Source organism: Phocoena sinus, chromosome 19 (assembly GCF_008692025.1).
Source record: "Phocoena sinus isolate mPhoSin1 chromosome 19, mPhoSin1.pri, whole genome shotgun sequence".
Taxonomy (NCBI): Eukaryota; Metazoa; Chordata; class Mammalia; order Artiodactyla; family Phocoenidae; genus Phocoena; species Phocoena sinus.
This window is the reverse complement of record NC_045781.1, coordinates 2,906,147-2,930,695: the sequence shown is the minus strand read 5'-3', so window position 1 is coordinate 2,930,695 and position 24,549 is coordinate 2,906,147. Positions and strand designations below refer to the sequence as shown.

Here is a 24,549-nt window from a genome sequence, read left to right as displayed (position 1 = left end):
GAGGTTGACATTAATTGTTGGCAGCGGGGGTGCTGGACTGGGGGCAGGGGAGGCAATGAGCTCAAGGCAGCCCTGCTCCCTGCCAGCCCTCTGACTCAGGCTCCCCATTACCGAAGTTTTTCCGCCTCACAGCTGCTTAGTGCAGGAAGAGAGAGAGAGAGAGAGAGAGTGAGAGTGTGTGTGTGGGGGGGTGTGTAGTCGCCCTCCCTCACCCAAGCCTTGACCCTTGGTCCCCCAACCCCTGACCCCAGTTTCCTCGGGAGACACGCAAGTTCAACCACGGCTCCCTCAGACAGGAGGTTGGGGACTTTTGCGTGCAGATCCACGGCGGGGGGGGGGGATGGAGAGAGGAGTTTCTCTGTCTCTTTTCCCAATCCAGGAAGTTCTTCCTGGTGTCTGGCTGCAAGCCCTCTTGCTGCACCGGGAGCCCCAGTTGTGCCAGGTCCCCAACCCCGGCATCTGATGTGAATCCATCCTTGATGCTCTCTGGTCCCAGCACGCTTCCCTGGCTGGACAAGAGAGGAGGCAGATGGGTGGGCACCCCACCTGTGCACCCCTGTTCCCCAGCATACGCCCTTGCCTGGATGCTTCCCTGCAGCCTGCTGCCCCCAGGCCGGCTCCCCAGTGGGTGTTTGCAGTTGGACACCCTCCCTGCTGCCTGCCACCGCCCTCCTCCCCAGGCCTCAGTCGCCGGCCAGCCCCCTCCCCGCCCCCCCTCCCATCCCCTGCTGCCTCCTCGGCAGCCTCTCCTCCTCCTGGCAGAGCGTCCAGCCGCTGCCTGCTCCTCCCCAGGTCCTGGGCGCCTCTGGCAGGAGCCTCCCTCTCTCCCTCCCTTCCCCCCTCCCGTGGCCGCTAGCTCCTCCCCTCTCCTGCTCCTCTCCCCGTTCACCCCATCCCCAACCCGACTCTGCAGACATGAGGGTCTTGGCCTGCCTCCTCGGTGAGTGACCCTTCTCCTCGGGGACTCGGGCCTGGGCCCCACCCTCTGACCCCTGAGCTCACCCACTGGAGAGCCTCAGACTTCCGGGGCCTCATCCCTATTGCTTGGGGGATACAGGACATCTGGCCCTCCCTTGCCTGATCCCCCAGGGACCCAGCCTCTGGCACCCCCGTCCTACCCTCTTAGGAGCCCCAGAGACCTACCTCCTACCCCTCCCCCCACCCCACCAGCCCTGATCCTGTGGGGGGTCACCCATCATTTGACCTTTAGTCAGGCCCCTGGGGGAGTGCAAAGGGCCTGGGCGCCTGCCCTGAGGCATCTGGGGCCCCGCCAGGCCCTCCACCCAGAGTCCTGCTTCCCAGCCGCGGGGTTTCTGGTTCAGAGGCATGAGGCCTCACTCTGTCCACCCCTCCAACCTCCCTTCCAGTGGCTCTGATGGGGATCCAGGCTGTTGGTAAGTGGCCCCAAACACTTCTTCCATCTGGCCTCACTCAGCTGCAGGCCCACCCCGTGCCCAGCCTCACCCTCCAGTGGGACCCTGTTCGCCCCCATCCGCCTGTGACCTCGGGCACCACTTCCCCCAGGACCACCTGGGCGACAGCCTCCTTCTTCCTACGGGGCACCACTGCTCCCCTGGGTACCCAGCAGTTGGGCTCCCCGTTAGCGGCCAGGACACTGGCCTCCCGGTGATGTCCTGCAAGACAGCCCCCAGCCCGTACCCTCCCCCTGGCCCCAGGGTCTCCAGGACATCACAGCCTTTCCTCTGTCCTCCCCAGAGTGGCTGCGTCTGGCCGATGGCCCCCACGGGTGCGCGGGCCGCCTGGAGGTGTGGCACGGCGGGCGCTGGGGCACCGTGTGCGACGATGGCTGGGACCTGAGGGATGCTGCTGTGGCCTGCCGCGAGCTGGGCTGTGGGGGCGCGCTGGCTGCCCCTGGAGGCGCCTTCTTCGGGGAGGGCGCGGGGCCCGTGTGGCTGAGCGAGCTGGCCTGCCGGGGCGGTGAGCAGCAGCTGGGCCTCTGCCCCCACCGCGGCTGGAAGGCCCACATCTGCTCCCATGAGGAGGACGCAGGCGTCGTCTGTGCAGGTAAGGGGCCCTCGACCCCCTCCAAGGGACATTGCTTCAGAGACGACCCAGGGACACAAGTCCTCAGTCCAGTAACTCTGAGAATCCAGAAGTCCAGACACCCCACCCCTGACACCCCCTGCAAAGCCAGGATTTACCACTACCTTGGAGGGTTCCTGCCTCACTCAGGGCCTGCCCTCTTTATAGCATCTGGGGATCGCATGGCGGGGATATTGAGTAATATCTTCCAAACTGAGAGGGAACTTTGAGACCAATAAACAAGGCAGTAAAGAACAACTCTGAAGTTTACTGTGGGGAACTCATACGGGCAGGATGGATCTGGTGGGCAGCGATCCATTTATTTGCAGCTGTGCTGTGCACCACCGCAAAGGGTGCAGGAAGATTTAAAGGGGCCAACGCTAGAGACAGAATCTGAGTACCAAGGGAGAAGCATGTTTTCCTTCCCCCAGGGGGTCTATGACCATCATTCCTCATGGACCATTAATCCTCTATGTCAACAAAAGGCATCCTTCCTGTTTTCGTATCAGACGAAGGCAAGGGTAAAAGCTGATAGGGAACCTCTCTGGCTTGGGCGCGTTCCTGTGAGTGGGACAAAGCTCAGCCATGCAAAGAGGGGAGGGGGTGGGGCCGCAGGCCTGAGATGGGGCTGACAAAACAGAGCCAGTGCGGTCCAGCCACACGCTGCTCTCCCGAAGGTCAGCGTGTGTCGGACTCCAGGGATTGGGACGACTCACCTTCAGTCCTGGATGGGGACCCCTGGCCGGGGCTGTCTGGGGAGCTGAGCCCCGGCTCTGAGGAGGCCCCGGTGATGCCTGGTGAGCCCCCCCCACATGTGCCCCGTCTCCAGCTTCGGCTGTGAGGGAGAAGGGACAGAGAGGCCCGTCTCCTCCACAATCCCGAGGGCCCCCGCCAAGGCCCCCTTCGGACCCCTGGGAACTCTCGGGACTGACCTGCGGCCCCAGGAGGTGCAGCTGCCGATCTCCCTCCCTGCTGTCTCCTCACCCAGCCCCCCGCCCAGCCGGGACCCCCCAGAGCGGCTCCCGGAAGAAGAGCCCCCGGCCGCCCAAGCCCACCAAGTCCACTAGGGCCCCTTTGCTGACTGCCGGAGCCCCCCGTCAGGGTAAGTCCGCGCAGGCCTCCCCTCTGCAACAAATCTGGATGGGGTGAGGCGCTAGGCCCGCTGGACCAAACTGGGACACCCCCCCCCCAGGTATGCGGGGGCACTGCATCCCCCGGGGATTCACAGTCAGGCCCAGGCTCCCCACCCGGTCAGGAGACCCGGGTGTCCACTCCCGGGACCCAGGCCCTTGGCCTGCTCAGATCCTGGCTCTCCCCTTAACAGCCGGCTGGCAGGCCCATCTCAGGCCACTGACCACCCCCCACCCCCACCCCCCCACGGCTTGAATCCGCGTATCCCCAGCTGCCTCGCACGAGGCCCCTGACTGCCCCTCTCCCCGCCCGCCCGCCAGAGCGGCTGCGCCTGGTCTCCGGCCCCCACGGGTGCGCCGGCCGCCTGGAGGTGTGGCACGGCGGGCGCTGGGGCACGGTGTGCGACGACGGCTGGGACCTGCGGGACGCCGCCGTGGCCTGCCGCGAGCTGGGCTGCGGGGGTGCGCTGGCCGCCCCCGGCGGGGCCCGGTTCGGCCCGGGCGCAGGGCCCGTGTGGATGGACGACGTGGGGTGCGGAGGCGGGGAGCAGGCCCTGCGGGACTGTCCCCGAAGCCCCTGGGGCCGGAGCAACTGTGACCACAGCGAGGACGCAGGACTGGTCTGCACCGGTATGTGCCCGCCTCCCCAGACCCCTCCCCCAGGGCCACGCCCCCTCCCCACTCACCGAGGTCTCAACTTTAAGGAGCTCTCTAATCCCCTTCCCTCCTCCCTCCCTCCCTCCCCTCCCTCCCTCCCCCCTCCCTCCCTTCCTTACTCCCTTCCTCCTTTCCTTCTCTCTCTCCCTCCTTCCTTCTTTTCACACTCATTAAGCCCCATCCACAACGGGCACAGACCCAGTTCTCACTCTCCTGACTTTTAGGAGGCAGGGGTGGCCCACAGGTGTGGGGTAGGAAAGTTCAAGGGCTGCACCCACTAGAGGAGCCTGCCCACCTACCTGCACAGGGGGCAGGAAATGTTTCAGTCGGTGGATGGGAAAGGGGAGAGGGAGCTACAGAGGAAGCTGGGAGCCAGCTCTGGGCCTCACCCCCACCTGCCTGGCCTCCTGGGTGGATGTCCTCGCCCCACCCTTCACGGATGCAAGACAGAAGCTCAGAGATGTAAAGCAGGTGGCCCAGAACTTGACTGCCATGTCTGTCCCACTACACAGATGGATCTGGGTATCTAGCGTGTAGGGTGTGGTGGGGATGGAGACCAAGGGGACACAGGTCGGGGCACAGATTGGTGGACCAGAGGCAGTGATGGTGGTGCCTCCGTGGGAAGCACATGGGGGCAGAAATGGGGCCTCTGAAGCCCAGTTCCCAGGAGGTGAGTTGAGTCTCCAGCGGGAGTAGAAGCTGTTGGGGAGAAGAAGTGAACCCCACTGAGGGGCCCGGGGGCTTGGTATCTTACCAACATCTCTGCTCCTCAGGGCAGCCCCATGAGGGAGCGTGTCACTCACAGCTGGGTGATGCAGGCAGGAGTATCTCACCCTCTCTGGCCTGTCCTTTTCTCTAGACACTGACTGCAGGCTAGAGAGATGGACTCCACACTCCCCAGAGGTGACCCAACTCTCACCCCACAAAGACCCAACAGAAATGTACCCCCAAACCAACAAGAGGTTAACATCTAGACTAGTGGTTCTCAACCACACTCCCCGGATGATATGGAGACATTTCTGGTTGTCATGACTGTGTGGGGCACTGGGGGTGCTGCCAGCATCTGGGGGTGGAGCCCAGGGATGCTGCTGGACATCCTACTGTGCACAGGATGGCCCCTCACAGCAGAGAATGACCTGACCCCCCATGTCAGGGATGCTAAGGCTGAGAAGCCCTGCTTTACAGGCTGGAGAAGGCAGCTGGGGAGTGGGGACCTGCCTGGGGAGGTGGGTGGAGGGCATCAGGGCCAGCGTCCTCAGGGCTCATCCCTGGGGAGGCAGGGACATGGGGGGCAGTGGATAGACCAGAGTTGAACTCTTGGAGAGCGACTTCCCAGCTCAGAGTCTTTCCCTCACTTGCAAACTGAAGATGGAATGGCTGCTTTCCAGCCCCATCTTGGGCGTGAAGCGGAACACCACACATAGCCTGTACCTGCTCACCCATCCTAGTCACCTGCATGCATAGCTCAGTACCTGCTCGTCCATCACAGTTTCCTGTGTGTGTGGCCTAAAGCGGCTCATCCGTCACAGTTTCCCGTCTGTCTGTTCTCCCTCTCCCCACGTCCAGGCCCGGCCCCCAGGCTGCGTCTGGCAGACGGCCCCCACGGGTGCGCGGGCCGCCTGGAGGTGTGGCACAGCGGGCGCTGGGGGTCCGTGTGTGACGATGCCTGGGACCTACGGGACGCCGCTGTGGCCTGCCACGAGCTGGGCTGCGGGGGCGCGCTGGCTGCCCCTGGAGGCGCCTTCTTCGGGGAGGGGGCTGGACCCATCCTCCTGGACGATCTTCGCTGTCGGGGAAACGAGACGGCCTTGCGCTTCTGCCCTGCGCGGCCCTGGGGCCAGCATGACTGTCATCACCGAGAGGACGCTGGGGCCGTGTGTGACGGTGAGGGGGCCCTGGGGGAGAGGCCAGAGCGGGGGGCCTCGAGTGGAGGGGTGAGAGCTGGGGTGTCTCGTGTGTTTTCCGGAGGTGTACCCCAGGGCCCCGCACTCCCTCCGTCCAGCAGCCCACCTGCCGCATGTCTTGCTCATCGTGAAACCTCAGTCTCCATCGGTGGTCCTGGGGTGGCAGGTGTGGGGAACTGCCTGTAGCACAGCAGTGGGTGGTGGTCACCTCTTCCCTCTCACGCCCCAGGTATGCCTCTGGGATATGTCCCTCCCGTGGCCCCCGCGGTGGGCAGCAACAGCTCCAGGCCCAGGGAAACTGCATCCAGGCCCCCGCCCCCCACGGTGAGCCAGGCTGCGCGGATAGCAGGCATTTCACCTCCGCCCGCTTCCCCTGCGGCCCCTCAGGAGCCTGGGCCTGAAGCTGGTGAGTCCCTCCTGCTCCCCGCACCCCAAATGTGGGGCTTAGCTGCTGCTGCTTTTTTTTAAAGATTCTTTTCCCATGTAGGCCATTGCAGAGTACTGAGTAGAGCTCCCTGTGCTATACAGTAGGGCCTTATTACCTCTTTTATATATAGTAGCGTGTATATGTCCATCCCAAGCTCCCGATTTATTTCTCCTTCCCCTTATCCCCTGGTAGCCATGTTTGTTTTCTATATCCGTGACTCTACTTCTGTTTTGTAAATAAGTTCATTTATACCCCCTTTTTTAGATTCCACATATAAGTGATATGATCTGATATTTGTCTTTCTGTGTCTGACTTATTTCACTCAGTATGACAATCTCTAGGTCCATCCGTGTTGCTGCAAACAGCATTATTTTGTTCTTTTTTGTCGCCGAGTAGGGGTTTAGCTTCTGTTTCCTGCCGCTCCGCCACTCCCCACAGCCCCCAAGTGCCTCCTTCACTGCTTCAGAGGTCTCAGGGAGAGGGAAGGGTGGAGGGGAGGAGACGGAGCCCACACTCAGAAGGCCCCTGCTTAGTCTAATGCTCTGCTCCGGCTGTCTTGAAACTCACAGGGCCGCCTCCTTCTCGCAAGTATCGAAAGAACTAGTCAGTGATGTTGTTTTAAAATACAGGCTCTAGGGACTTCCCTGGTGGTCCAGTGGGTAAGACTCTGCGCTTCCACTTCAGGGGGCGCAGGTTGATCCCTGGTTGGGGAACTATGGTCTCGCATGCTGTGTGGTGCGGCCAACAGGTGAGACCACTGTCACTGCAGAGATAGTTGGTTTCTCACAATTCCCAAGAGGAGGGGGCACAGCCCGCACACGACACAGGGCCACACGGGAAGCACCAGGGTCCAGCAGGAGGCAGAGGGAGCGAGGGGCGACGGTGGGAAAAGCCTGGAGTGTGGCTTCATCGGGAGGGATGGACAAGGCAGGGTGAGATGACTCCGGATGGGCTGGTTTGCATCATTTCGGCGGGCTCTGGAGCGTAGGCGCTGCTCCTGGTTGTCGGGTACATGCCCTGGGGTGATGGGGCAGGTGGATGGAGGCCGGGGAGTGTGAGCCTGAGACGAGGTGGTGGGTGAGGGCTCTTGGGTGGGTTGGTTGCATATGAAGGGCACACTCCAGTGGTTTCCTGGGATTCCTGTCTCTGGCAATCCCTCCAGTGTCAGCAAGGCCCCGAGATGTCAAAGCATCAGGTACCGCAAATAAAAAGCCATGATTAATACAGCCATCTCCTCAAGGTTGCCAAAGGCTGAAAAAGTGGGAACTTGATCACTATTAGCTGCTTCCCCTTTTTCTGAATAATAATAATAATAATGATAACAGCTGCCATAGACTCAGCTGTCACTGGCTCACATGACCAGTGCTGTTCCAAGCCCTTTCATCAGGTAAAACTACCAGCCACTGGCAGGGTAGGTACCGTCTGGTTTCCACGTTACAGATGAGGCCACGCAGCTAAAAAGTCTGAAAGCCAGGACTCAAATGAAGGCAACTTGTTCCACAGCCCGCTTTCTTTATTTTTTAAAAATTATGGTAAAATATACACAACGTAAAATTGACCATTTCAACAACTTTTTGTTTTTCTGGCTGTGCCACACGGCATGCGGATCTTACTTCCCCGACCGGGGATCAAATCTGCGCCCCCTGCCGTGGAAGCGCAGAGTCCTAACTATTGGACTGCCAGGGAAGTCCCATTTTAACCATTTTAAAGCATATCGTTTAGTCGTAAAAAATACACTTATGTTGTGCGGCCATCACCATCTCCAGAACCTTTTCATCATCCCGAACAGACACCCCAGACCCACTAAACACTCACTACCCTCCCCTCCGTCTCCCCAGCCCCTGGCACACACCATCTGATTTTCTGTCTGTGAATTTGCCAACCAGGCACTGTGTGTAAACGGAATCGTAGAGTACTGGACCGTTTGTGTCTGGCTTATTTCACAGAACATAATGTTCTCCGAGTTCATCCATATGGTGGAGTGTGTGAGAATTTCTTTCTTTGTGACGGCTGAATGGTATTCCATCAATTGGATGGACGACGTTTTGCTCATCCATTCCATTCGTCCATTGATGGACACTCGGGTTGTTTCCACATTATTGCATACAGGTATCTGACTGAATGCCCTTTTTCACCTCATCTTGGGTATATATATCCCTAGGAGTGGAATTTCTGGATCATATGGCAATTCTGAGTTGAGCTTTCCGAGGAACCACCCTTTATCCCTGACTTTTTTTTTTTCTTTTTTTTGGCGTGCCGCGAGGCTGGTGGGATCTTAGTTCCCCAACCGGGGATTGAACCCGGGCCTCGGCAGTGAAAGCACGGAGTCCTAACCACTGGACCGCCAGGGAATTCCCTATCCCTGACTCTTTATTCCTGTGCCTGATGCAGACGATGGCACGGCACAGGCCTGGATAAACACTTGCTGCTGGGAAGGAAGGGTGGATGAATGGAAGGAAGGTGGAGCGGAGGTGGAGGAAGGTCTGACTCGAATTCTTTGGGTCTCTCCCACCCCAGGGTCCCCCCAGCTGCGCCTGGTGGCCGGGCCCAGCAGGTGCTCAGGCCGGCTGGAGGTGTGGCACGGTGGGCGCTGGGGGACCGTGTGTGACGACAGCTGGGACCTGCGGGACTCGGCTGTGGTCTGCCGGGAGCTGGGCTGCGGTGGACCTCGGCAGCCAGACCCTGCTGCCGGCCGCTTCGGCTGGGGCGCCGGCCCCATCTGGCTGGACGATGTGAGGTGTGTGGGGACCGAGGCTTCCCTCGCTGACTGCCCTGCCGCTCCCTGGGGGAAGCACAATTGTGCTCACAACGAGGACGTTGGAGTTACCTGCACTGGTAAGGAGGCCCTGGCCATTCGCTGGCTCCGGGAGGGCTTCCTGGAGGAGGGAACGGGAACTAACATTGGCACTAACATCGATTGAGCGCTCACCTCCTAAGCCCCCGCCCGTGACCGTATTCACACCTCACGATGCGTCCAAATTGGTGGATGTTATGCCCATTTTACTGATGAAGACGCTGAGGCACAGAGAGGTTTCACAGCAGCTAAGCGGCACAGCTGGGATTCTTCCTCCTCTTCTTCCCGCCAAGAATCAAGGAAGTCTCCCACCTAGAGGGAAGCTGAAAAGGAAGAGGAAAGGAAGCAGGCATGGGGCACCGGGAGATGGCAAGAAGCCCGTGTGACGGGAGGGCCACTTGAAGTAGACTCAGGCTTGGCCCGTGTTCATTCATTTGCCGTTATTTATCCAGCGCCAGACACTGAGCTAGGTATTGGGTCCTCAGAATGCAACGAACGCAACCCTGGCCTTCAAGAGGCTCACAGTGCACTGTGAGAAAGAGACGCCCCGACAAATCGCTGCAAACCCGTGTGACACATTATCATTTGGGAGGTCCCCAAGACCACCCTCGGGTTCCATAGTTTTCTAGAAGGCTTCACAACAATCAGAAAAGCTGTCTCGCGGTCCAGTGGTTAAGACTTTGCCTTCCAATGCAGAGGGTGCAGGTTCAATCCCTGGTTGTGGAGCTAAGATCCCACATGCCTCGCAGGCAAAAAACCAAAACATAAAACAGAAGCAATGTTGTAACAAATTCAGTAAAGAATTCTGGGCTTCCCTGGTGGCGCAGTGGTTGAGAGTCCGCCTGCCGACGCAGGGGACGCGGGTTCGTGCCCCGGTCCGGGAAGATCCCACGTGCCGCGGAGCGGCTGGGCCCGTGAGCCGTGGCCGCTGAGCCTGCGCGTCCGGAGCCTGTGCTCTGCAATGGGAGAGGCCACAACAGTGAGAGGCCCGCGTACCGCAAAAAGACTTTTAAAATGGTCCATATCAGGACTTCCCTGGTGGCACAGTGGTTAGGAATCTGCCTGCCAATGCAGGGGACACGGGTTCAATCCCTGGTCCGGGAAGATCCCACATGCTTTGGAGCAGCTAAGCCCGCGCTCCACAACTGCTGAGCCCGCGAGCCACAACTACTGAAGCCCGCACGCCTACAGCCCGTGCTGCGCCAGAAGAGAAGCCACCACAATGAGAAGCCCGCGCACCGCAACGAAGAGTAGCCCCTGCTCACTGCAACTAGAGAAAGCCCGAGCACAGCAACGAAGACCCAACGCAGCCAAAAATTTAAAAAGTCAGTTGAGGGAAGAGGCATGTGGGGCTGGGTCCAGGAGAGACCCTTGTGGAGCTTCCTCACTTAATTCTCCCAGCGACGACGCATGACAACGCACGTGAAATATTGCCAACCAGGGACGATCTCCCAGCCTTGGCGTCAAAGTGTTTATAGGAGCTCAGTCATGAGATGTGGCTGGTGGCCCACTGGCGCCCCGTTAAGTCACAGTGTTAGCAGAGATGATTTAGGTGGCTCTGGCCCCACAGGGAAACAACACACTCTTACCAGGCAGGACGGTGAAAGGGCTTGGAGCTTCCCCCTTCCCCCCGGCAGCCAGGGGCAAAGGGCCAAACCTTTCTTTGGACAAGATTAACCCTTGTCCTGCATCAGTAACCCTTGGCATCGCCCATGGTGTCTGCCGCCTTCCCCGTGCTGATCAGAAAGATGTAAGGTGAGCCGTGGCAGCTGGGAGGATGGAGTCAACCATTCTGCCTGAAGCTAAGGCACTTGCCCCTTTCCCTCCCCTCCTGAGGGCCACGGGAGCCACAGAAGGGTTTTGAGCTGGGCAGTGGCCTGGTACCACCCTGGTGGGCGGTGAGAGCTTCCCCCCACACACGGGGTGTGGGGGAAGACCAGTCAGAGGGTACAGGAAGCCAGGCAGTGGCTGGGCAGATGGAGAGGATGGGTCAGTGTGACGGGGTGAAGGGGGGCAGTCACATCATGATTGTAAGTGCCCAGAGGTGGGATGGTGCCGGCTGTGGCTGGCCACCGTATGCCCCAGGTCTGGCACAGGGCCCGGCTTGTAGGAGATGCTTTGTAAACGTCTATGATGTGAATGAATGCATGGGAACTTGGTGGTTGTCTGTAGGGGGAGATGAGAGAGAAGGACAATCACGGTGTCTGCTGTCTCCCCTGTCCTCCCCTCCTGTCTGCCAGGGACCCCCGGCCTGGACTCCATCTCAGACCCCTTCAGTTGGAGCTGGATCCCTGGCCTGGGTAGAGATCCAGATGCCTGGCTCCCGGGGGAGCTGGCCACCAAGCCCTCTGTGAGGCGGACTCCCGGCGTTCCTGAGAAAACCACCACCAAGGCCCCAGGGAAGATACCCAAAAGCACAAAGAAGTGGGTGACCAAAAACGCAAAGAGACCGACCACTCAGCCCGCCGTGATACCAACCCCTAAGCACTCCAGGGCCACGGGCACCCAGAGTCCCCCAGAACTGACCTCACTGACCACCACCACTCCGACCACTGAGGCCTCTCGAAGACCGACCTCCGAGTTTACCACCAGGCTGACCACGGAGGACCCTCACAGGCTGACCTCACACACCACCGAAAGGCGGACTCCCCGGGTCCCCCGGGAACGGACCTCTAAGACCCTGGCAACACCGACCACCCAGGGCCCCCGAGAACTGACCTCTGAGGCCACCATGGAGCCATCGGCCGAGATCCCAGGAGTAGGTACTCCAGAGTCCTCCAAAGACCCAGCTCCCTCCCCCACTGGGGCATCAGGTGAGAGGAAGGAACGTGGAGGGTGAGGCTGACCCCTCCTAACCCCTGCTGACCCCTCCTGATCTGGGCTGTCTACCAGCAGGCCTGTTCCGGGTTCGTCTGGCTGATGGGCCCAACCGGTGTGCCGGGCGGCTGGAGGTGTGGCACGCTGGACGCTGGGGGACAGTGTGTGATGACAGCTGGGACCTGCGGGATGGCATGGTGGCCTGCTGGGAGCTGGGCTGCGGAAGGGTTCGGCCCCGAGTGGGCAAAACCCACTACGGCCCTGGCACCGGGCCCATCTGGCTGGATGACGTGGGCTGCAAGGGAAGTGAGGCCTCGCTGAGCGACTGCCCCGCTAGGGCGTGGGGACAGCACAACTGTGACCACGAGGAGGACGTGGGGCTCACCTGCACTGGTACGGCGGGGGGCGGGGGGTCAGTGGCCAAGGAGTCAGGGTGGCATGGGGGTGGGGACCCAGAGTCACTCCAGGAGATTCGGGAAGGGGACTTCGGAGCAACAGCAAGGACCTCTGAGATGGGTCGGGGCTGTCCCCTTCCCCAATGTCTCCCAAGGCTATGCAGATGAGGAAGACTATCCCCCCTGGACCTGGGACCCCACCTCAGGAGAGGACCTGGCCAAGGGGACCACCGCTGCAGTGGTGCCTGCACACACTCTCCCCTGGGGCACGGCTGGGAGCACAGGGGCCCCCTCCCCAACGACGAGGCGCCTTCCAAGCACAGGTGAGGGGCATGGCCGGGGTGGGCAGGGGCCCTCCATAAACCTCTGTGCACCTCCCTGCCGGGCTTCCAGAAAGATCCTCCTAAATGAGCTGGCCTGGGTCTCAGAGACCCCACACAGGTTTTCCTCGGCTCCAGAGACTCTAAGAACATTCCCTTCTTGGACTCAGCAGTAGCACTGCCCTCCAGAGCCTGAAGGAGACCCCATCCCCACCCCCTGCGGTGCGATTTGCGGGGAATCCGACCAGGCTCAGCAAAGCCCGGCCCGCAGTCCTCCTGTAAACCAACCGGGGCCTTGGGAGCCCGTGCCCCTCTATCCGGAGCCTCGACGGAAATCCCCCCAGACCTCACAGCCGAGGCCCACCCTGTCACCACGTTGTCTCCCCACCCCAGCCCCTCAAACCTGTTCTCCCAGCTCACGCTCTGGTCAGGGTCGGGCTATGGCTCAGAGGCGGGGTGGGGACATCCAGGTCGAGGGCTCTGTCCTCAGCCGGACCCCCTTCCTCTGGCCAGTGGGAGCAGCCTCCAGCCCCTCAGCTCTGTCCCTCTCTGCCCCTCCGCCTCTGTCTTGCTGTCACCTGCTTCCCTCCTTCCATCTCTGCTGCCAGGGGCCTTGACCTTGACCCCCGGGGCCTTGACCCCCCCTCAGATGTTGCCCATTTCTCTACCTTCCTCTGTGTGTGTGTGTGGTGTGTGAGTGTGTGAGATCTCTGTCCTATCCGTGCTCAGGATCACCCTCTGCTCCTGTTTCTCACATTCTCTCTCTCTCTTTTTTGGCCTCGCCTGTGTGGCACAGGCAATCTTAGTTCCTTGACTAGGGATGAACCCGCGCCCCCTGCAGTGGAAGCGCAGAGTCTTAACCACCAGACCGGCCAGGGAAGTCCCAAAGGAATTTATTTTACTTTTTAATTTTATTTTAAATTTTTTATTTATTTATTTTTCCCTTTCAATTTCTCACCCTCCTCATCTCAAACACTTTTTTTTTCCACCGCCCATTTCTTTCTCATCACCTTTCTAATTTTTTTTCTTTCCTTATCAAGTTCATACTCCCGTCATTTCTATTTCTCTCTTTATTTCCCCACAGTCAACTTCTCTTTATCTTTTACCCTCTGCGTCTGGCTCTTTTTTCTTTCATTTTCCATTTCTCACTCCCCCACCCCCAACCCGTATCTATTTCTCACTGTACTTCATGGCCAGTTTCTCTTCATCTCTTCTCCTGTGTCCTCCTCTTTTTATTTACATTTTCAGTTTCTCACGCTCATCGTCTCTGTTTCTCACTATTTTTCACGGTCGGTTTATTTTTCAGCTCCGAGTCTCTTTTTTCTTTCTCTTTCTCTGCCCCTCCTCGTCTCTATGCCTCGTCAACCTCTCTCACCATCTTTCTCATTTTTTCTCCAAGTCCACACCCCGTCACCGCTGTTTCTCCGTTTTTAACGGCCAGTTTCTCTTTCTTTCCCTTGAGTCTTCCTTTTTCTTTCACTCTCACCATCGCGCCCTCCGCTCCGTTTCCCGCTCAACCTCCCCCCAACCCAGGGTCGGTTCTCCCCTCAGCTTTTTCTCCGTCTCCTCATCCTTCTCGCTGACTCTCCATCCTACCATTTCCCGCGTGGCGGCTTCTTCCCCCGGCTCTGCCGACCCCATCCCCCCGCGGCGACCGCTCTCTCCCCCCAGGTGTCGCCGCTTCTGCTCCAGGTCCGCAGGACCCCGCCCCTCGCACCTTTTCCCGCGTTTCCCACACGCTCAACACGCATGCGCACTCCGAGGGCCTCTGCGAGAGGGGCGGGGCCTCGGACGGAGGGGCGGGCAGGGCAGACTTCAATCGTCCCGCGCCGTGTGACGTCACAGACGTGGTGCGCCTCCTGATTGGCCAGCTGGCCCACGCCGCGGCAATAAAAGCGGGTGAAGAGGGCGCTGACCCTACAGGGTGGCGTCTGCCTCGGCCTGGTCTCGTTCCGGCGGGGAGGGTAGGGGGGCGCGGAGCAGGCATTGGAGGTACGGAGATTTGGGGTGTGGGGCACCCGAGCTGTGAGTTAGGGCTCAGTTTCCAGAGGTGATGCTCCTCAGCTGGCAGTGTGGCCAGGTTTTCTGAGCTTTGTTTTCTGCAGCTCGGCGCCACCTCCCTTATCCCGTAGCGCCCCCTCGTGGCGGAGAGGTCCGATGCTGGGCGCGAGGCACAAATAAATACAGAACTAGGAATTGCACGATGGAAATCTCAGGGGTAACGTGTACAACCTTAGTAATGGGAAGACTTGGAGGGAGGTGCGGGGTGGCGTGGGGAGAGGGGAAACGACAGACAGGAATTCCTATCCTCGTTAGCAAGGTGGTCTTGAAAAAAATGACTGCTTCTTTGAACCTCAGTTTCTTCCTCCGGAAAAAACGAAAACCGGAGCTCCAAGGGCCCTGCAAAGAGTCAAGGAGAGCTCACTGTGCCAGGCACGCATGATTCCAACTGGGTGACATAGGTCCTGGTGTTGCCCCTGTGTTTCAGGTGGGGGAAAAATGAGGCTCAGAGAAATTAAACTTTAACTTAGGAGCCATTATTGAGATCCATTTTAAACGATTTCGCGCACAGTTTGCTCGTTGGATTGGAAAAGATTCTGGAATAACTGAAGTCATTGCAAGAGTGAATTCTGTAGTACAGCTCGCTGGGTTCCAGCTGTGGCTGCGCTGGGATTAGAACAACGAGCTGGGTGACCTCAGGTCCCAATCCAATGAGCAAAATGTGTGTGAAATCATTTAAAACCGCAAAACATTGGTCGTTAAAAGTTATTTACCGTAAATGAGCAACAGCTGCAGGATCCCAGGGACGGAGTGATTATTTCTAGCAGAGCAATTGGGAAAGACCTCGCAGAAGAGATGGTGTCATTTTCACCAGCAGACACCAGGAGGAAGGGGATTCTCAGAGGAGCAGAGGCTGGAGTTGAGAAAATTGCCTTGCCTGTTTAGGGCACGTTGTCTCTGCTAGACTTTTAGCTGTCTTGTATTTGGCTATGTCAGTTTCTGTTGTTGCCATAACACGGCCACACATTAGGGGCTTAGACAACACAAGTTTATTATTTTGCTGGTCTGGAGGTCAGAAGTCCCACATGGGTATCACCGGCTAGAATCAAAGTGTCAGCAGGGCAGGGCTGTGTTCCTTCTGAGGCTTGAGGGGAGGATCGTTCCCATGCCTTTTCTAGCTTCTAGTGGCCCCTCCATTCCTTAGCGCATGGCCCCTTCCTCCATTTTCAAAGCCAGCAATGCTGCATCTATCTCTCTGGTCCTTCTTTTGTCTTTACATCTTTGTCACTACAGCCAGGTTAGATTCTCTCATTTTAAGGATTTGTGTGATTAGATTGGGTCCACTTGGATTAACATAGGATAATCTCTTCATTTCAAGTTCTGGACCCATAATCATATCTGCAAAGTCCCTTTTGCCAGGAAAGGTAACATATTCACAGGTTCTGGGGATTAGGGCTTGGACATCTTTGGGGAGCGTCATTCTGTCTACCCCGGGATCTATGTTGTAGAGACTTAGTAGAGACTTTTTACATACTTGTTGAATGAGTGAATGAATGAATGAACCAGTGAGAGACCGCTGTGTAAGTCTAGAGAGAGTGAACAGGAGATGAAGCTGGAAGCTTATGAAGGTTGAATTCTCACTTTCCATTTCACTGAAGCAAAATTTCTTGAGGCTTCCTGGATGATGGAATTTGGAGACGCAGACATTAATTCATGTCTGAAATGTTTGCTGTGTGGCAGGCATGAGTACTAACCCCTGGGAACATAGCAGTGATGAGCACAGCAAGGGAGGGGGAAGGGAGGGCTAAGTGTTATAATTTAAAATAGGATGATCAAGAGATGACTTACTAAGAAAGTGCCACTTAAGTGACAGCCTCAAGAAGGAGAGGGGGGAAGCCATGCAGATATCTGTTTGGAGAGTGTTCTGTAGAGAGCGGACAGCACATGCAAAGGCCCTGAGATGGGGGTGTGCTTAGCTGGTTCAAGAAACAGCAGTAAGGTCAGTGGGGCGGAAGTGAAGTGGTTGATGGGGATGATGGCAGGAGGTGAGGTCTGTGGTCCATTGTAAAGACATCTGCTGTGATGGGGAGCCTGGAGGGAGCTAAAGGAGCCTTCCAGACAGAGGGAGCAGCATGTGCAAAGGCCCTGTGGTGGGACCTTGGGAGACCGGCAAGAATGCTGGCCTGGCAGGAGTGGAGTGAGCCAGGCAGGGGGAGAGTGATTGGGGATGAGGCCAGTGTCTGGGTTTTATTCTATGTGCAGAAACCCTTGGCATTTTAAGCACTTGACGTTGTGGAGGATGTGATCACATGTGTATTTTCTTTCTTTTTTTGGGGGGTGGGGGGGCTCGCCTTGTGGCATGTGGGATCTTTGTTCTCTGACCAGGGATCACACCCATGCCCCCTGCAGTGGAAGAGCAAAGTCCTAACCACTGGACCGCCAGGGAAGTCCCCCACATGTGTATTTTCAAAGCAGTCGCTCAGGATGCCGCAGGGGGGTGGATGTAGGTGTAAGAGTGGGGGATGCCTCAACCAGGGTGGCAGTGGAGACTGAGAGAAGTGCAGGTGTTCAAGCTACATCCCGGGGGTTGAGCTGGTAGGTTCGGGTGATGCGTTGGGTGCAAGGGTTGAGGAGAGAGAGTGAGGTAGGGGATGGGGACCCGCCTTTTACTGGACTAGGGAACGCTGCGGGGTGGGTGCACAGGATCCAGAGTGGGGATATTAAGAGCTCCATTAGTGATGCGTTCGACACACCCAAGTGGAGATATGAAATATGCGATATGCAATCCTGGAGCTCCAAGGAGTGCCTGGGAGGAGGGAATTTGCAGCTGCGGGAATGGATGAGGCTATGCAGATGGACGGCCATGTCTAATGGAGTTTCCACACCCAGTGGGGAGGTGGGATGACTCATGGACTCGGGATATCGCTGTATGTCATGGCTGCGCAGAGGGGAGGGCATCCAAGATTAAATGCCAGACTACAGGCTTCCCTGGTGGCGCAGTGGTTGAGAGTTCGCCTGCCGATGCAGGGGACACGGGTTCGTGCCCCGGTCTGGGAAGATCCCACATGCCGCGGAGCGGCTGGGCCCGTGAGCCATGGCCGCTGAGCCTGCGCATCCGGAGCCTGTGCTCCGCAACGGGAGAGGCCACAACAGTGAGAGGCCCGCGTACCGCAAAAAAAAAAAAAAAAGAAAATGAAAATGCCAGATTACATTTAGAGGTTGCGTGGTAATAAGAGCATCAATAATAGCTGATATTCATTGAATAATCTCCGTGTGCCAGGCACCATCTAAGTGCATCCCATGTTTGTTTGGTTTTTTTTGGCGGCCGCATCGTGTGGCCTGTGGGATCTTAGTTCCCCGACCAGGGATCGGACCCAGGCCCCCTGCAGTGAAAGTGCAGAGTCCTAACCACTAGACCACCAGGGAAGTCCCCAAAGTGCATCCCATGGTTTAACTCACCTCCTCCACGTGGAACATTATGAGATGAGTATTATCCTTGTCCCCATTTTACAGGTAGGGAAATTGAGGTCCAGAGAGGTCAGGACAGCGAAGGGCAGAGCTTGGATTCAAACTTCAGAATTCACACTCATAACCACTCCAGCCACAGAGACTGGGAAGAAACCTGTGATAGAATTAGCTCTGAAGAACCCAGGAAGCATAGAGCAGGGTGTAACTTCCTCAAGGGGAAGCAGGGAGTGACCTTGGAATCAAATTCTAAATAAAATCTCAACAGGGAAGGAGTGAGGTGAGACCCAGGAGATCTACCCCCAGAAGGAAGAGGTTGCCGCTCAGCAGCAGATAGACCTGCTGGGTCTGAAACCCAGTGCTGCTCCTTAGCTGTGTGACCTTAGGAAAATTCCTTGCCCTCTCTGGGCTTCAGTTTGGTCATCTGTAGGGAAACTGCAGCTTCTTTGCCCACCAGCTCCCCATGAGATTGCCAAAAATTTTAAATGTCTCTCAGCGGCAAGGCTGAGGGATAAAGGTGGGCAGTTTGACAACATCTAGAGAGATGCCTTCCGCACGGCAGTCCCACAATTAGGTGTTGAGCAATTCCCACTCATGAAGAATCCACTGCAGCAAAACACTGGCCACAACCGAACCGCCCGTCCACAGGGGCATAAATAAATCGGCAGTTGTGTGTTCATACGATAGAATATTACACACGGTTAAAAAAAAGAAGGAAGTAGAGTTATATGCATTTAACTGAAAGGACAGCTTATCACTTGCCAGCCCTGTGACCCCATGGAGTAGGTGCCATCACGATACCCATCGTACAGGTGAGGAAACAGAGTCGTGGAGAAGTGAAGTGACTTGCTCAGACAGCTAGGAAGGAACGCAGCCAAAAAGCAGGCTGTGAGAAGGCGTTTGCTGTATATATGTATATGTGCAGTCTTTCTAGTTGTAGGAAGCTAACACATGCGGAAACAATATAGCATTAGGGAGTCCCACCTGTATAGCTAAGGTGTAAAGGCATGCTTGGGAACTATTAACTAAAGGCTTCTCTGACAAAGGGAAGGGATGTGATTGGGCCTCGCAAGGGCTGTAACTCTGCAATGCTGCTTCCTTTTTTTCGATGTATATTTTAATTAAAAAATCGCATCGATCACACACTAATGGATCACGAATGAGAATGTGACCATATCTTAGAGCACATTTTGAATACACACGGACCCAGGGAGTATGCCTGCACTTGGTGGGCTGACATTTGAACAGGAAGATAGCTTCAATTTGTGTTCTTGATGGAGTCCTCCTAAAACCCAGCATCTTGGAAAGAAATCTTCACAACACTGTTATTACTCAGTTCTCCCCATATCTCTCAAGGTGGCGAGGATGGTTATGAGCCTTCCTGGACATGGGCTACACCTTCAGGAGAGGTCCCAGCCAAGGGGACCCCCACCGCAGGCATACCTGGACCCTCTGGCACCGCTGGCACCATCAGGAGCCCAGGCCATCCCTCTCTAGCTCCAAGGGTCCGTGGGGATACAGGTGAGGCATGTGGCTGGGGCGAGGGGGCCAGGGTGTTTGTGTGGTGGGATGGAGAGGTGGACTCCAGATCTCCCCATGGTGACCCAACTCTCACCCTAGAAAGACCAGGCAGAAATATATCCTGAGACAAGGGGTTATTATCTATACCAGTGGTCTTCAACTGGGGGCAACTGGCAACATCTGAAGACATTTTGGGTTGTCATGACTGGGAGCAGGGAGGCTACTGGTACCTGGTGGGTAGAGGCCAGGGATGTTGTTACACATCCTCTGGTGCACAAGGTATCCCCCACAGCAAAGAATCATCCAGCCCTGGATGTCAACAGTGCCAAGGGTGAGAAACCCTAACCTATACCATGTAAGTCACTCTGACAAATAAGAAAATGATAGGAAATCCTATAAGAGAATGGGCAAAAGATACAAACAGGTGATTTGCAGAAGACGAAGCCCAAATGCCCAACGAGTATATCTGGAAGTGCTCACATTCATCATGAATCAGAAAATTCAAATTAAAACAATGACGAGCATGGAAAAAAATTTGAAAGGTAGATAATACCAAGTGTAGGTGAGGGTGTGGGGAGACAGGCATCCCCACTGACTGTAGCAATTCGATAAACACAACCTAGTGGTGTTTAGTGAAATTAAATATGATTATACGTTATTACCCAGCAATCCTGCTCCTAGATCTATATTCCAGAGAAATTCTTGCACAGGCTTATAAGGGAATATGTGTGAGGATGTATTAGGGAATTGGAGGCAAGTTAAGTGTCCAACAGCAGGGTAACAAGGAAGAGAAATGCAATGGTTACACGTGATGGAATTTTATGCAGTAGCTAAAGCAATGACAAGCTATATACACAGCAACATGGATAGGTATGAAAAACATAATACTGAGGGGAAGGTCAAACAGAATGAGATTTCCAGCAGAATGTTATTTGCAGAAATTAAAAGCACAAACACAAAAATACACATACACTTATATATTAACATAAACACATCTATGCATTCCGTATTGTTTAAGATCACACATATGTTTAAGGCCATATGGAGATTGGGATTAAAGAGGAGAAAAAGTAAAATAAAACAAGAGAAGACATCGCAGAGACTATTAATGACAACGTACAGTGGGGTATGAGTAGCTTAGCTCTCTGCACCTTGGGTCTGAAAAATTAAAAATCAGTACCACTCTAGGTTACTGAGTCCCTGTTCTATCGCACTAAGCTGAGATTCTTGAAATAATAACTAGGCACAGTTAACATTTATCAAGCAATATACCATGTGTCAGGCACTATTTTATGCACTTTATATGTATTATGCTTTAACATATTTATATGTGTTAATCCTCGTAGCAGCCACATGAGCCCTACATGAATGATGTAAGTGCTATAATTGTTCCCATTTCACTGATAAGAGAAACTGAGGCACAGACATCAGTGACTATGGCAGTATAAATAATCATGAGAACGCTTATCATGCGCTAGGCATTGTGTAAGTGCTCTGAATCCTTATGATTACTCTACAAGGGAGGTATGTGGATATCTACGGTTTACAAATGGGGAAGAAACTGAGATTCAAGGCAGGTAAGTAACTTGCCCATGATTACCCAGCTAGGAAGTTATGGAGCTGGGGTTTAAATCCAGGCAGCCTGGCTGGAGGCCAAGCCCTTTACTTAACTGCTCCTCTGACCCTGCAGGGGGACACGACGCACCTCAAAGACCCTGCAGAAAAGCGGAATTTTGTTGAGCTGTGCTGTTCAATATGGTAGCTACTGACACAGGTGGCTATTTAAATTTAAGTGAATCAAAAATTTGAAAAAGGAAGGACCTACTGTATAGCACATGGAATATACTCAATATTTTATAATAATCTATAAGGGAAAAGAGTCTGAAACAGAATATGTATATATGTGTGTGTATGTATATATATCTGAATCACTCAGCTGTACACCTGAAACTAACACATTGTAAATCAACTATACTTCAATTTAAAAAATTTAAAAAAAGAAATCCATTCAAAGGTAGAAAAAAGAAAATTGAAAAAGGAAACATTCATTCCTTAGTTGAACTAGCTACATTTCGACTGCTCAGAAGCCACAGGTGACCAGTGGCTACCATATTGGACAGCACGGAACATTTCCATGACTGAGAAAGTGATACTTAAGGCCTAGACTCTGTATGTAAAGGACTTGGGTTCAGATCTTGTCCCTGCAACTTTCAAACTGTGTGTGACCTCGGGCAAGTTACGTACCCTCTTGGCCTTATTTCTCTCATCTGTAAAAAGAGCTTAAAATTCACATTTACCTGGAAGCAGGGCCTGGAAGAGGGTAAGCCTTCTCATTTTACTCGGGCCTAAAATTTGGGGGCATTCCAAACACTTAGTAATGAAGATAAATAAGATCTTAATACCATAGGTTAAAAAACAAATGAATGCAAAAACAATCCACGATGAACTAAAAATTTTAACTAAAGTCAGGATCTGACCTACCTCACCAGGATCTGACAGAGCCAATTTTCGGGGGGATTCCAGTGAGGTAGGTCGGATCCTGTCTTGGATTAAAATTTTGACTTTTTGTTCATTGTAGATCTTTTGTATTAATTTTGATTGTTTAAAAATATGGCGTAAAGAGATTTGTCTTGATTACTGAGATTACCCTTCAGATTCCCCCTCATGCTATGCACCGTCTCCCACTCCGCTCCCCCTCTTTATCTCCCTTCATCCCATCTCTGCCTTTCGGCCCCCTCTTGCATCCCAGGTACCCTTCCACATCCCACCTCCCCCCTGCCGCCCATCTCCGCATCTCCCAGACGGGAGGACGCCAGGTGGCGCCTGGAGACATGGAGGAAGCGTGGAGGTGGGTCACTAGGGCGGATGAAGTCTGCCGGCGACCCATGACGTCACAAAGCTTTCTGCCTTCCCATTGTTCAGCCCACCCCTAGGAGGCGGACCATGCCGCGGGGTGGGCGGAGCAGACTGACCTCCGCCGGCCGTCTTTCCTCCAACAGGTTCACTGAGGAAACTGTGGCCCGGGCGACGGCTGCGGCCCACAGCGGCCAGGACTGCGCCCCCCACCACTTCCCCAGCTCCCTCCGCCTCGCCGGGGCCCCCGGGCCCTGTCCTGACCTCTGACTCCGCGCCGCAGCTCATCCCCACAGCAGCTTCAACGCCGGAGGTGACCTCTGACCCTCCCGCCACTTTGCCGCCCAGCCCAGACCCGACCTCCTGGATGAACTCTCACCGCACCTTGACAACCCCTGGCCTTACCTTGTCCACCCCTGATGCCACCGTGTTTCCAGCGCTGACCCCTGGGCTTTCACCCACTCCACCACCCACCATGCCCAAAGAACTGACCTCTGACCCCTCTGCACCGGCGGTGGTGACCCGCCTTTCCCCTGCCTCAGAGCTGACACCAGAGTCTGACACAACCCCAGTCTGGGACACATCTCCATACCCCAACACAACTCCAGAACCTTCTAGTTTCCCAGACCCTTCCACAAGTCCTCACCCCACTACCATCCCTCACTCCACCATGACCTCTCACCCTACCACGACCTCTCATCCCACTACCACCCTTTACCCCACCACGACCCCTCACTCCAAGACCTCTCAGCCCACCACAACCCCTTATCCCACCATGACCTCTCACCCCACTGCCACCCCTTACCCCACCCCCACCCCTCACTCTACCACAACCCCTCACCCCACCATGACCCCTCCTCCCATCACCACTGCTCAACCTGTCACAACCCCTTACTCAACCACGACCCCTCAACCCCCCAAGACCCCTCATCCCACCACGACCTCTCACCCCACCACAGCCCCTTATCCCACCATGACCTCTCACACCACCGCTACCCCTTACCCCACCCCCACCCCTCACTCTCCCTCAACCCCTCACCCCACCACAGCCCCTCCTCCCATCACCAGTGCTCAACCTATCACAACCCCTTACCCAACCACAACCCCTCACCCCACCACGACCCCTCAACCCACCACAACCCCTCCTCCCATCACCAGTGCTCAACCCATCACAACACCTTACCCTGCCACGACCCTTCACCTCACCACCACTGCTTACCCCACCATGACTCCTCACCCCACCTCAACCCCTACGGTCACTGCCAGGTCCCTTCTAACTTCCTTGGGAACAGAACTTCCCTTTCCCTCTTCAGCACCCACAGTCAAGCCCAGCCCACACCCCCGGTTGACCTTCACGGGGGCCCCTCACCCCTCCACGTCCCAGATGTGGAGCCTAGAGCCCTGTCCAGCAACAGAGTCCAGCCCCTGCAGGCCCTCTCCAGCCCCCAGCATAGACACACCGTCCCCTGAGAACTTCAAACCACCCACAAGCCAGAGCCCCAAAGTAACCTCTCCACCCACCCAGACTCCACACTCAGCCTCTGACCCCACTGTGACCCCTGACCTCCACCTGTCCCCTACGGCCCCCACCTTGGATCAACCTCCCCCTGACCGCCTCAGCCTAGGGCCAACTCCTGGTCAGAGCCCAGGCCCCCTTGGCCCATGTGAAGCCCCAGTGCCACCTGTAAGGGTCATGGCTTGTGACCCGCCTGCCCTGGTAGAGCTGGTGGCCGCTGTGAGGGATGTGGGTAGCCAGCTACAGAGGCTGACACAGGCTCTGGAGCGGGACCAGCGGGAGCGCCACGCCCTGGGACTGGGGTTGACCCAGCTGGTGGAGGCTGCCCAGGGTCTGGGGCAGCTGGGTGAGGTTGTAAAGAGACTGGCAGAGGTGGCCTGGCCCCCCAGCACACCTGCACCAACCACTACTACCCCAGAGGAGGAAGAGAGGCCTCTGCGGGGAGATGTGTGACCTCATCTGGGGTCTGAGGGACTTAAGACACTCCCAAACCCAAATAGGAAAACCAAAGTATCTAATTAAAAACAAAATGTGAGTGATGTTTCTGGGGGACTAGAGGAGGTGTGAATACAACAGGCACCATGTGAGGTGGTGAGGCTGGTGAGGACGACGGTGATAGTGGTGATGAGGATGGTGGTGGCGATGATGGTGAAGGTGAGAATGGATGGTTATGATGATACTGGTGATGGTGATGCCTATCCTGCTG

At 56.0% G+C, this 24,549-nt stretch overlaps 1 protein-coding gene across 4 annotated transcripts; it reads left to right on the top strand.

The window, feature by feature from the left end:
* The first annotated feature begins 63 nt into the window (after nucleotides 1-63).
* On the top strand, nucleotides 64-24,384 carry SSC5D (scavenger receptor cysteine rich family member with 5 domains). Of its 4 annotated transcripts, none has more exons than XM_032612632.1 (14): nucleotides 64-940; nucleotides 1,368-1,394; nucleotides 1,717-2,025; nucleotides 2,721-2,840; nucleotides 3,032-3,145; nucleotides 3,495-3,803; nucleotides 5,397-5,714; nucleotides 5,964-6,140; nucleotides 8,679-8,996; nucleotides 11,196-11,768; nucleotides 11,851-12,165; nucleotides 12,323-12,490; nucleotides 19,310-19,474; nucleotides 22,474-24,384. In XM_032612632.1, the coding sequence occupies exons 1-14, from the start codon at nucleotides 916-918 to the stop codon at nucleotides 24,294-24,296; spliced, it is 4,761 nt and encodes a 1,586-aa protein (XP_032468523.1). In that variant the 5' UTR covers nucleotides 64-915; the 3' UTR covers nucleotides 24,297-24,384. The 4 variants fall into 4 exon arrangements, with proteins under 4 accessions (XP_032468523.1, XP_032468522.1, XP_032468525.1 ...); XM_032612631.1 differs by having other exon boundaries at nucleotides 11,848-12,165; XM_032612633.1 differs by having other exon boundaries at nucleotides 896-940; nucleotides 1,275-1,394; nucleotides 11,848-12,165.
* The last annotated feature ends 165 nt before the right edge of the window (nucleotides 24,385-24,549 follow it).

Bases quoted from the DNA above. Each gene is read 5' to 3' on its own strand.
- SSC5D (XM_032612631.1), top strand. From the start codon at position 916: ATGAGGGTCTTGGCCTGCCTCCTCG. The intron at 941-1,367 runs GTGAGTGACCCT...CCTCCCTTCCAG, and splicing joins GGTCTTGGCCTGCCTCCTCG to TGGCTCTGATGGGGATCCAG. The intron at 12,491-19,309 runs GTGAGGGGCATG...ATATCTCTCAAG, and splicing joins GAGGCGCCTTCCAAGCACAG to GTGGCGAGGATGGTTATGAG.